The 13,598-nt window shown below is 36.3% G+C and overlaps 1 protein-coding gene across 1 annotated transcript in view; it reads left to right on the top strand.

Annotated features, from left to right (window-relative positions):
• The window catches only part of MSH2 (mutS homolog 2), a 76,780-nt gene extending 64,436 nt beyond the window's left edge, over positions 1-12,344 (top strand). The window contains exons 11-16 of the mRNA XM_043918077.1: positions 1,351-1,448; positions 5,074-5,319; positions 6,599-6,803; positions 8,058-8,305; positions 9,910-10,085; positions 11,891-12,344. Of these exons, the coding sequence (XP_043774012.1) occupies positions 1,351-1,448; positions 5,074-5,319; positions 6,599-6,803; positions 8,058-8,305; positions 9,910-10,085; positions 11,891-12,061 (1,144 nt within the window). The 3' untranslated portion in view covers positions 12,062-12,344. The remainder of the gene's footprint in view (positions 1-1,350; positions 1,449-5,073; positions 5,320-6,598; positions 6,804-8,057; positions 8,306-9,909; positions 10,086-11,890) is intronic.
• Positions 12,345-13,598: the final 1,254 nt, after the last annotated feature.

Raw genomic sequence — 13,598 nt, 5'->3', positions numbered from 1 at the left:
CCCTGCCCACCCCTTTTCTCTCTGGCAGCTCTTCCCTTCACACAGCAATCTCACTTTTATAGTGTCTTTGCGTCTCTCTTTTTTCCTTTAATTCTTTCCACTTGCCTGTTTCACAGTAGTCTTTTAGTGCTCCTGTACTGTTCTTGAGCTGTATATGTGTGTTATGCCATTGGCTGATTGCATCATGCTCACAATTACTGCCTTGATTGACTAATTTCCTCCTCCTTATAAGAACTTCGCCTCTTTCTTGAATCTGCTGTGAGCCTCTCACCTTGTTTTTTTGTTTTTAACTTAATTCCCTTCCATTGATACCAGTGAATATTTTTTCTCTATTCTAATTTTTCTTCATTTTTTGTTTCAACCTGAAATTTTTATTTCCTCTTTAAACCACTCAGTAAGATTGTTTTCAAGACATTTTCCTTACTTTGACAACTTTCAGTATGAAAAGACAGTTTCCTACAGTAATGAGAGAAACTGTGTGGAGTGTGTGTGTGTTGTTTTTTAATTGGGGTATAGTTGATTTACAATATTATATTAGTTTCAGCAGTACAGGTGATTCAATATTTTTATAGTTCTGCACTCCATTACAAGTTATTATGAGGTAATAGCTCTAATTCCCTGTGCTGTACAATATAGCCTTGTTCCTTATCTATTAAAATAGTAATTTCTATTTCTTAGTCCTACACCCCTAATTTGTCCCTCCCCTCTTCCCTCTCACCACTGTAATCAATAGTTTGTCTTCTCTATCTGTGAGTCTGTTTCTGTTTTTCTGTATACATTCGTTTTATTTTTTAGGTTCCACATATAAGTGATATCATATAGTATTTGTCTTTCTCTGACTTATTTCTCTAAGCCTAATATTCTTGAGATCCATTCACATTTCTGCAAGTGGTTCATTATTTTTAATGGCTGAGTAATACACACACATACCACATCTTTATCCATTCATATGTTGATGAGCAGTTGATTTGCTTCCATATCTTGGGTGTTGTAAATAGTGCAGCTTGTGTGTGTATTTTAAAAGGGAAGATGGCCTCTATCCTAATAGGGATGAAGACTTACTCCATTTAAATATTTTAGAAAAGATTACAGATCAGAATTTTACTCAAGGGAATAATTTTTATAGCAAGAATTGTGCCAGTGGGCCATTCCAAACAACATAAATGTTAACACATTGAATTCCAGTCACATCCATGCCTAATGAGTTGCCCAATTTCTACTGATGTTTCCATTTTAATTATTGTTTTGATGCTTTATGGAATAATATTCTGGATATATTTCAGAGGTAGTGCACATTACCTCCAGTGGATGTTTTAATATTTCTAATAATGCCATTATCTTGATTTGCAGTAAACTGACTTCTCTCAATGAAGAGTATACCAAAAATAAAACCGAATATGAGGAAGCCCAGAATGCCATTGTTAAAGAAATTGTCAATATTTCTTCAGGTAAATTTAATAGAACTGATACATTAGATGTTCGGAAAATGACCTAGATTTTGGTAACAGAAATAATATTGGGCTGTTTGAAGAGTGGGTTTTTGTTGTTTTTTTTTGTTGTTGTTGTTTTTAAAGCTGCGGCACACTGTGACTATTGTGTTAAGCTTCCTCTGAAGGAATGCATGCTGTGTTGCATTAGGAAAATTAACTGGAAGTTGCTCTCATACTTAGAAAGATGAACTAGTGCAGGCTAAGGAATGGGAATATTCTGTAATATTCTGTAAAACAAAGACAGGCAGAAAAGCACAAAACTTGTAGTTATAACAAGGAAAAGAAGCACTAGGGACTGTAAGACACTAATACCTTACATCTAGGGGCTCATGCTGTAGGTTATGGAGATACATATCACTGAAAAGCAAATAGAAATTGCATAGACAGCAAGCTTTTTTGAGGTCTGTGTGCCATTTCATAGATTTTCAGAGTCTGTTCTTGAGGACACCTGTTAGAAATGATTGTCTTTTTTTTTTTTTTTTTTTTCCTGGCCATGTTTTGTGGCTTGCGGCATCTTAATTCTCTGAACAGGGATTGAACCAAGACCACAACAGTTAGAAGTGCTGAATCCCATCCACTGGACTGCCAGGGAGCTCCCAAGATGATTGTCATATAATTGAAAGGACAGCCTGACTTGGCTCTATGATATTGCCCTTAGCGTGGAATGAATGTATATAGCACAGGGTAGGTAGCGATGTGTTAAGCTGGAAGCCTTTGCCTATCAACGTGTGTGTATATTGAGCATAACCTTTATTGTGCCTTAAAAAAAACACACCGAAGAATTACCTTAGCCAACTGATCGAGGTTGGCATCACCAATGACAAATGACTTTTTTTTTGACAAATGACTTTATATGTATGTGCTTCCTGATGTGATGTCGAGGAAAAGATATGATATCACTTGTGTACAGGTATACCCCATTGTATTCACAGGTATTGTCTTATTTTGTCTTACAAATTGAAGGTGTGTGGCAACTCTGCCTTGTCAGATGATGGTTAGCATTCTTTAGCAATGTATAGTGTAAATATAACTTCTATATGCACTGTGAAACCAAAACAGTTGTGTGACTCGCTTTATTGTGATATTCCTTTTATTGCAGTGGTCCGGAACTGAACCTACAGTATCTCCAAGATAGGCCTGTAGTGTTCCTGACCAAAAAAAAAAAATTTAATCTGAATAGTAACAAGAAGAAAAATGTTGGATAAATTTAGATCGTGGAACAAACTTTTTAAGGCCTGCACTCTTTAAAAATGTCAGTGTCAGGACTTCCCCAGTGGTTAAGGCTCCATGCTTCCAGTGCAGGAGGCAAGGGTTCTATCCCTGGTCAGGGAACTAAGATCTCATGTGCCATGTAGCTTGGCCAAAACACAGCAAACAAAAAGCATGTCAGTTTCATGGAAGCAAAGAAGGGATTGGCAGATTGTGTTCCAGATTAAAGGAGACTTAGAGCAACAGGACAGTCAAAGACATGAAGATGATCCTTGATTGAATCTGGGACTAGGGGTTGGACCTGGGGCTAGCTTTATAAGGACACCATTGGGACAACTTGGCAAAGTTTAAGATAATAAGGTATTGGTGTCATACTTCTTGGGTATGTACTATGATTAAGTAGGAGGATGTCCTCCTACTTGTTCTCAGGATATGGGTACTGAGTTATTTAGGAGTAATAGGTCATTTTAAAAGTATAAGCATGTATAATTTTGTAAATTGTTTTACTATTATAAATCTTTATAGTGAATTAGAAAGAAGCATAATACTTTTAAAGGGTTTTATTATACCTTATATTTGTGTTGAGATGAATGAGATCTGTAAAGATTACATTTTTGTTTGGTGTTAATCAGATCACTGTAGCATGGTTATCTTCTTCTAGTTGAATTATGTTCCTTCCTAGATGACACTTGTAAGGACCCTAAAAATACACTGCATAAATTCAAACTGGAAGTCTTCCCCCAACATAATATTAACTAATATTCGTTAAGCACCTAGTAGGTTAAAGCTGTTAGATTGTAACATTTGAAAAGAGGGTTTTGTATTTGGAGTCACCTTGAATTGAAATGAATCTCTTCTTGGTCTAATATATACATTACAAAGTATCTTTATTAAAAATATAATAGGGACTTCCCTGGTGGTCCAGTAGCTGGGACTGTGCTCCCCATGCAGGGGGCCTGGGTTCGATCCCTGGTCAGGGAACTAGATGCTGCAACTAAGAGTTCACCAGGGACTTCCCTGGTGGTCCAGTAGCTGGGATTGTGCTCCCCATGCAGGGGGCCTGGGTTCGATCCCTGGTCAGGGAACTAGATGCTGCAACTAAGAGTTCACATGGCACAGCCAAATAAATAAATAAAAATAAATTTACAAAAATAAATAAAAATAATAGATCATTTTTCTAATTTTCTATTGTACTCTTAAACCAGAAAAGGTAATGCTGTAAGAACCAGTTGATGTGAGATACCAAATACTGACTCTTGATTGAGAGACTTGTTTTCTTTTATTATAAACCTATTCATGTTAGTATGCTAGAAATTTTGTGAAAATTATATAAGTACTCCACTAATATTTAAGGAATTCTCAAAAGCTCCTATTGCTGTATGGTAGGGTAATGAGAACTCTCCCCTTCCCCTGTTTTATATGTTAGGTAAAACAGGAATAAATTTTAAAGTGAAACATTAAGAATTATTTGTATTTGGCCATTTATACATGAATTTTTATTTTCTCACTTTTATGGGGGATAAGGGAATCAAAGATGAATCAGATTTCCTGCCATTTGATTAAGCTCATAATGTTGTATTTTTCTAAAATGAGACAGTGTTCTCTTGAATGTCTCTTAAGGCTCTGGACACGTTGATATCCGTGTGATAGTTCCACATGACCCAGGCGCCTGTTATACCAACCCCTCCAACCTATTAAAATTTTAGAATCTGTTCTAAAAATTTGGACCGTTTTTATTGGCTAATCATGCTTTGCCTAGCATGTGTGAGGGACTGTTTAATGTATGTAATAACTTTTAGTTTTACTGCTGTAGCAGAGTGGAATCTTGTTGAAAGTGTTTTAGGTGACAATTATTGATCTAAGTTGATGCTAAAATTTAATTGCAAGGCAGGAAAAAACCTCAAGTAACAATCTTGACAGTCACATTATATCTTATTACCTGGTGTTTGCAGGTTTCTTAGGCAATTGTGAAATGCCATCCTGGTTTCAGACTCTTAAAATTTAGAAGTGTGCCTCACCCTGCTTTTCTTACTTGCAATATATCATGAAAGTGCTTCCATGAAAACTTTTTCTTATTTTTTTTAAACCTCTGCCTCATTTCTTTATATAAGCAGCCATGTGCTTTTGTATTTTAATGGATTTTGGTAAGGGATTTTTGAAATCTGTTGATAGTAGGGAGAAAAAGGTGACAAGACGTTTTAACCTCTTGTTGAATTTTAGGTGTTCTTTCATGTTTAGTTATAGCAAAAACCTCTGTTAATTTTTTAGAAGCATATAAATTAGGAAATGGACTTTGAATTCACAAGTGGAGTCAGGTTGAGCTTATTCTTAAAGCTGCTTATCTGTATTTTTTCTTATTCCATCTTCCACATAGGCTATGTAGAACCGATGCAGACACTCAACGATGTGTTAGCTCAGCTGGATGCTGTTGTCAGCTTTGCTCATGTGTCCAATGCAGCACCTGTTCCCTATGTACGGCCAGTCATTTTGGAAAAAGGACGAGGGAGAATTACACTGAAAGCATCCAGACATGCTTGTGTTGAAGTTCAAGATGAAGTCGCATTTATTCCTAATGATGTTCACTTTGAAAAAGATAAACAGATGTTCCACATCATTACTGGTAAAAACCTTGTTTATGGGCTTTTGGGGAATAGTGTTTCCCCTTGTTTATGTTGGAGCAGATGTTTATTTTAGGTTGATGTAGAAAATCCTAGTCTTTGATGGTAGAAAAACAATGCTTTTTCTTACTAGTTAGTAATATATTAATAATATGTGAGTGAGTGAATATATGAATGAACAAGAATGAAACTGCTGTTCCAGGGGTTCAGTGCATTTAAAAATAAACATCTCTTCATCCTCAAAGTGCACCTTTGGGCCAGACCTTTCAGTAGTGAGGTCATTGAAGGTCAAGCAGAATTAGCTGCTGGAATGTCTTCAGCTTAAGATAGCAGTTCTTTTAAAGACACAATACTATATTCATGTGAAACTAAAAAAAAGTGGACTTGTGTGTAGACCAATGTAGCATGTCTCAGACTAAATCATTTTGAGAGATCTTAACCAGATTCTAGAAAACAGAAGTGTTAGGGTATGGGGGTGGTAGGAGTCTTTGGGTAAATATGTTTCGGAAACAGTCAATGATTATATTTTATTCCCCTAATTGGATTTTTGAGTTGTTCTTATAACTTAACCCATCATCTCCAGCCTTTTTGGCACCAGGGACCAGTTTCATGGAAGACGATTTTTCTACGGACCAGGGTGGGGGAAGGGATGGTTTGGGGGTGATTCAAGCCCAATACATTTATGGTGCCCTTTACTTCTGTTGTTACATCAGCTCCACCTCAGATCACCAGGCATTAGTTTCCGGAGGTTGGGGACCTATGGTCTAACCCATTGACTGGTAAATTTCACATTTTCCAAAAGTTGGTCATGTCCTTGGGTTTTAGTGTGGAGTTTACTCGATTTGAAGGATTTGATCACACTGATTCATTCTCTAATAGATCCATTATTAATGAATTAATAGTGTTTAGTTAATTAATCAGTTAGGCCAGTACTGCTTTCCTGAATGTCATAAAGTTATCCTGCAGGCAGCTTTGTGAGCTGTGGGGCAGTGTCTATATGGTCTTCCTAGACCATAGTCAGATTATAGATAAGATATATTTTTCATGGGTCCTTTCGAAGAAGGGCACAACATAGGTTTGTCTGAACAGAAAATGGCATAGTTTCAGAGACTAGTGTAAGGCAGGGACTTTGTTCATGCCTTTGGGCAGCCTGTCGTCTGCTTTTCATGTGTTATATCACAAGAGAGTCATCAATGTGCAACTTAGGACTAATAGTCAATTATTATTATTAGCAAAAATAAGTTAATAATCTTGCTTGTTGTGATATTATTTGTTTTATAGGTCCCAATATGGGAGGGAAATCAACATATATTCGCCAGACTGGGGTGGTAGTTCTCATGGCCCAGATTGGGTGTTTCGTGCCGTGTGAGTGGGCAGAAGTGTCCATTGTGGACTGCATCTTGGCCCGCGTAGGGGCTGGTGACAGTCAGTTGAAAGGAGTCTCCACGTTTATGGCTGAAATGTTAGAAACTGCTTCTATCCTCAGGTGAGTACAGTTCCCAGGCTCTTGAAAGTAGATATGGATGTCTCTGTCCTTTGAAACATCTGCAGTCTTTTATTTAGTTTAATAGTTTTCCTGTGAGCTTTATGCACTTTATATTGTCTTTTTTTTAAAACTCTTTATTTATTTATTTTTCTGTGTTGGGTCTTAGTTGCCCTGCGGTATGAGGAATCTTCCCACATGAGGGATCAAACCTGCAAACCCTGCATGCAAAGTGGATTCCTTAGCGCTGGGCAACCGGGGAAGTCCTACTTTATATTATCTTAAAAGGGAGATGGTTGTGGAAAGCTTCTTTTATTATTTTTTATTTTTTGGCTGTACCGTGTGGCATGCAGGATCTTTGTTCCCCAGCCCAGGACTGAACCCATGCCCCCTGCAGTGGAAGCACAGTCTTAACCACTGGACCGCCCGGGAAGGCCTGTCTTTGATTTTTAAAGTTGTCTTCTTTAGGTTTCTAGTAGTTGTTCACCTTACAAGTCTCCCCACTGCCATGCTTTTGCTTCCATTGGCCACACTGCCTGGACAGGTCCTTCCTTGCTGTTTCCTTTTCTAATCTTTACATGCCCTTAACAGAAATTCTACTTCTTTGATGACTTTCTTTGTCTCATGTGCCTAAGGTCACAAGTGTTTCTTCAGACTCTTTGACATGCCTATAATTTATTAGCTTTTTATTTGAGAGGTTATGAAGTCTCTTTTCTTTATTTTATTTTTAGGAGCTTCTTTGAAGACAGGGAGGCTATGCCTTCTGTTTTTTGGAGTCTTCTGAAGTACTCTGCATATAGTAGATCCTTAATAAATTATGTATTGATTATTCTTTGTGGGGAATTACAAAAGCAGTACAGACATTCAGTATAGTAATTGGTAAAGTTCCCCTTCTTATATTTGGTTAAAGAGAAAAGAAAATGCTAATACATGGTGTTGGCAGGGCTGTAGCAGGCACACAGATTTATGTGACCATCAGCTGTGTATGTGAGTATCACCATAGCCTTGTCCCATATTCTTTGGGCATTATTTTTTTAAATCTCGACTGATTTGATTGTTAAGAAGTGCTTTATCTGGAAATTCTTAGATTAGAACTAGTGGGATTGGTAATTTAAAAAACACTTATTCACTATTTGTTTCCTTTTATAATTTGTTAATGTTTGTGGCACACTTTTTTCATTGTATTGCCTTAATTTGTTTTTCTTGCATTACCACATGCTATGTCATGGGAAATTTTCATGTAATTTTATGTTTCAGGTCTGCAACCAAAGATTCCTTAATAATCATAGATGAATTGGGAAGAGGAACCTCTACCTATGATGGATTTGGATTAGCGTGGGCTATATCAGAGTACATTGCAACAAAGATCGGTGCTTTTTGCATGTTTGCAACCCATTTTCATGAACTTACAGCCTTGGCCAATCAGATACCAACTGTTAATAATCTACATGTCACAGCACTAACTACTGAAGAGACGTTAACTATGCTGTATCAGGTGAAGAAAGGTGAGCACGTTCCACTGGTATACTGTAAATCCAGTGTTCCTGCCCTTGGAATCATTAGCAATTGCTTTATTCTACAATAGGATGAATTATCAATGTTTTTACAGAACACGTTTACCTCTTTACAGTGTAGGGACAGGGACATGGGTACATTATTTACATTTCTATGTCTCATAATAGAACCATTCATTTTAAAGCAGTCACCAAAAGCATGGTCTATACTCTTGAACATCGTCAGGGATTTTGTACTACTTCTCGGGTCACCATGTTTTCTTGTCAAAATAGCTGTGGTAGTGGTTTAATCACTAAGTTGTGTCCAACTTTTGCAACCCCATGGCCTGTAGCCCACCAGACTCCTCTCTCCATGGGGTTTCCCAGGCAAGAATGCTGGAGTGGGTTGACATTTCCTACTCCTTTTTATATAAGCAGCTTAAAGTTGGGGTTTCCAGAGGTCTTGAAATTGTTGGTAGTTTCGACTTATTTGTTGGTATTTCAACCTTTCAGAAAAGTTCGTCGTTAGTGGGTGTGGCAGCTAATCAGATGACTGACATTGATGAGATGAACGTACTATACAAGTTTTTATTGCTTTAACATTTCATTAGATATCAGAATAGCTTTTTCAGATGGCTTTTTGATTTTCCATGAGCGTGTTTTTTCTGTTATCTGTTGGTTGCACATAAATGAGGTACTATTTTTAATTCTTTTTTGCTTATGTTTGTAGGAATCCTTTTGAGTTACTATTTGCATCATTATTGTTGATAGAGAATATAGATACTCTTGGTTAGACCTGGCATATAGCATGAAGTTGAGGTTTGGGTTTTAAAAAGTCTTTTTGTGTGATAAAGAAATGGGTTCAAAATATTGAAGAAGATCAGGTGAAGATAGGAATGGGTTTGTCCTTCACTGTGGATGTTTATCAAACATTTGCTTCTATTTTATTTTTGTTTCTCTAAGTTGTGTAAAATATCCAGCTCCAGAATGCTTGGGATGTCTGCTAGGCCAAAAGAAAATTTACAGTTGAGGCAAAAATGGGAGCTCCATGGTAACCCTGTGAGCATCATTGATATTAAACATTTGGAAGGAATCTCTTAAGTCAGTTATTTTCTGCCCACAGGGGTGAAGATAACATGCCTAGTCTGTAAACTTACTAGTCTACTTTTGGGTCAAAAATTTCATTGTCATATGAAGTATATTTTGAATTAAATGTTGCTCCTAATTAGAGACACTTTATATTTATCTCTTTTTTTTTTTTCATAGTACTTTAGTTCCTCCCTTTTGAAATAAGAAAACCTCAGAGATATTGTGTTGATTAATTTTTCTTCAGTTTCAGTTATTTGTCTAGACCTTTGAGGATTATCTATCAAGCCTTTTCTCTGTTTTTGTAATTTTTCCTATTCCCATTTGTCAAGGATAAAATATAGTGCTGTATGCCAAGTCATAATCATTTTTCATTGGAGGCTTAAATAAAATTCCTTTAAGTAACACTGAAACATTTGGCTAATGCATTTGAAATAATGCAAGATTAAGTTTCCTGATTGACAGAGTGAGAAAAATAAATTCCATTTACATAAATTGCCCTCTCTTCCTACTCCCCAAATTTCTTGTAGGTGTCTGTGATCAAAGTTTTGGGATTCATGTTGCTGAGCTTGCTAATTTCCCCAGGCATGTAATAGAGTGCGCTAAACAGAAAGCCCTGGAGTTGGAGGAGTTTCAGAATATTGGGAAACCACAGGAATGTGATGGACTGGAACCAGCAGCAAAGAGGTGCTATCTGGAAAGAGAGGTTTGTCAGATTGTTCTTGTAGTTATTTTTTCCCCTGTATGATTCTATTTAATTATTGATCATTCATTATTGGTTTCTACTTGCATTTCTTTGCATGTCAAAGAATCCATCTGTATCATTTTGGTTTCACCACTACACATATCAGCACAATCAAAAATATCATTTCTAGTTCCAGATTTCAAAAGTAGGAGGATAGGAATATTAGTGTAGGTTTAAAATATGTAATTCAGAGGAGTTACAGAAGCCCACACACATCTTTGACTTACCTATAAACAAATAGATCAAGTCCAGTTAAATTACATATTTACTCAAATGCTTACTAGTTAAGATAATAAATAAACACAGTTCCTGCCCTCCAGTTGTTTAGAAACTAGTTGGGGATGTAGTAATAGTGAACATGTCATAGAGAATGCGACAGGTGTTTACTCAGGAAAGCTCTCTGTGGGCAGGCTTTTCAGTTCTTGTGGGAGAAGTGGATCTTAGGTTGGACCTTCTGAGTGGTGGGTGAAATTGAGATGTCCACACAGAAAGGTATAAGCATTTATTTGCCCAGTGTATTTTTTAAAAATTAAAGGATTATTTTTAATAGTTTTCTATAATAACAAAAATAAAAGAATCTTAATTTATTTCAGGCAGCATTTGCTGTGATAATGCATTGTGACAACTTCTTGTCACATTGTTAGCTTTTACCCAGTGAAATTTTTGTTCTTATTTGGATAGATGTTACAATAACAGATGATGTGTACGGTTTTTGAACTTAAAAGATAAGGTTTATATCTGTTGTGTCTGTACAGCAGGAGAAATGTATTATAACTTGTTAATAGTTTTACCTAGGGAAGATTGCCATCCTGGATGTGAAATGGTCTTAGTATCAGCCCCACAGCTATCCACAATCCAGGATTAGGTAGACTCCTTTATGTAATTGGTTCCAATTAGAACAGAAATCATAGATTTGATAACGTTACTTACAATGAATTTTTTAAAAATTCTTAAGCTAATGGAGACATATAACACAGAATTATCAATGTTACTCAGTCTAGATTTTACTTTATTGGGGGGAAAGGCACTTTTTATTTAACAGAGATATAGTTCTTCTTTATCTTTTCATTTGGATTATCTACCTTTCACCTTTAAGGTATATATGGCCAACTGGCTGCCTGGTAAGAAGCAGACTTTAGTTCCGTTTCATACGTAGTGATAAACATTATACCTTTTGCCAGGCACCGTTCTTAGCATCGTGCACATACTAACTCTAATTCTCGCAGCAGCCCTGTGTTCATAATATTATTGTCCCTATTTTATGGATGAGGAGTATGTGTTAAGGCATTTGCCCATGGTTCACAGAGCAAGTAATAACTGTGTTCTTTAGAATGGCAATAACTAGGCAGTAAAATAAACAAAGAAGAAACATCCCATGTGTGTGTGTGTATGATTACTAAATTTTCAGTGACTGTTTATGCCTCACAGTATTTGTAAACCTTGAGTTCTTTTTTCCCCAGAAGGCTAAGTTATGTATCAATTACAAAACCTGAGGGATTTGGAAACTACTAAAATATTGAGTCCCTTTGTCATTAGCAGCTGAAAATATAGTTATAAATATCCTTTTAATGACTTGCCATGAAGAAATACAGTCAACTGAGGGCTTTGCTATAAATTCTAAATGGTGTGCATTTTAAAGAATGTTGTTTAAATATTGGGTGGTATGTTTAGATTGAAATTGTAATGAAACAAGTCATGACTATTTAATGTGACTTTTAGAAAAGTCATTTTTAAAAGACTAATGAAATGTTCACATGTTTTTTCAGCAAGGTGAAAAAATTATTCAAGAGTTTCTATCCAAGGTAAAGCAAGTGCCCTTTACTGAAATGTCAGAAGAAAGCATCACAAGAAAGTTAAAACAGCTAAAAGCTGAGGTGATCGCAAAGAATAATAGTTTTGTAAATGAAATCATTTCCCGAATAAAGGTAACTGCGTGAGTAAATTCCACTAATGGAATGAAGATAATATTGATAAGCTATTGTTTGTAATGCTTTTGTATTGTTTTATATTAACCCCTTTTCCATGCTGTTGGCAATTGATGCCCATGGGGTATCAAATTAGTAAAATATTTAGTATACTTTGCGCTCCCTGAGTATATTTTCAAAAATGTTTATTTTGAAAAACGAAAGCTGTAACTGAGGAATACGTAAATGGACATGAGCAATAGTAGGCAAATATGTTGAATATTATAAATAAAATCATGTATTAGTTTTTAGAATTTGATAATGTGTTGTATTTCTTTGTAATAAGACTTTTACACATTTTTCCATATTCCTGAATGGTAAGAAACAAGTAGGCTGGAGACTTGTAAAAAAGCAAGGGATCTTAAAGCTGGAAGGAACTCCTGGAACTCATTTCCAGTGTTTCTGCAGTGTCCATCTATTGGCAGGAGCCAGATTGGCTGCTCGCACCTCAGCTAAGGAACTTATAAATCCAGAGTCCTGGTGTGATCCTCCATCCCATCTGGCATTCTCCCACCCCCAGTCTGTGATGAGACTTAGAAACCTGGATTTTAACAAAATCTTTTGGATTGAACCCTGATTTAAGGGAGAGGTTAATGAGAGTTTAACTGCTGGTCCTGCTGAACACAGGAAGGACAGCCTTTTTAATAAATGGTGATAGGATGATCGGGTATTCATATAGGAACAAAATGAAATCAGATCTCTATTCCATATCTTATATAAGAATTAACTTCAGTGAATTTTCTACCTAAATGTATATAGAAACACAACCAAGTTTTTTATGTTGTAGTTCTATAGAAAATGATATGGGGAAATATTTTTATGACTATTTGGGAAATATGAAAATTGCTTTGGAAAGGATTTCTTAAGTCAAATACGTTCCATTAAGTTTGACACACTTAGCTATATTGAAATTGGGAAATGATCTTCATTAAAAGATGTCACAAAGTGAAAAGACTACAGGTGACCAGGTGACTATTGAACAACGTGGGGGTTAGGGACAGTGACTCCGCCCCCTCCCCCCGCCCCCGTGCAGTTAAAAATCCACATAAGACTTTACAGTCCCTCCATATCCACAGTTGTGCCTCCATAGATTGAGCCAGCTGTGTATCATATGGTATTGCAGTATGTATTGGAAAAAATCCAAGTATAAACAGACCCACAGTTCAAATCAGTGTTGTTCAAGGGCCAGCTATAGATCCATAATGGAGAACATATTAATACCACATAAAATATCAAAGAATTTGTATTCAGCATATACAAAGAACTATGAAAATCACTAAACAGACATGACTCAATACCGCCCATTAACAAAAAGGCAGCCCAGTTAAAAGGCAAAGGTCTGAATAGATAATTTTCCAAGGAAGATATGCAAATGGCCAATAAGCACATGAAAAGATGCAAAATGTTATCAGGGAAATACACACTAAAACCACAGTGAGCTACCACTAGGATAGCTAAAATCAACCAGATAAACAGTGATGAGGGTGTGGGGAGATTGAAACTCTCCTGC

This window comes from Cervus elaphus, chromosome 11, assembly GCF_910594005.1.
Source record: "Cervus elaphus chromosome 11, mCerEla1.1, whole genome shotgun sequence".
In the NCBI taxonomy this organism is placed as follows: domain Eukaryota; kingdom Metazoa; phylum Chordata; class Mammalia; order Artiodactyla; family Cervidae; genus Cervus; species Cervus elaphus.
This window is presented reverse-complemented; position numbering and strand designations above follow the sequence as displayed.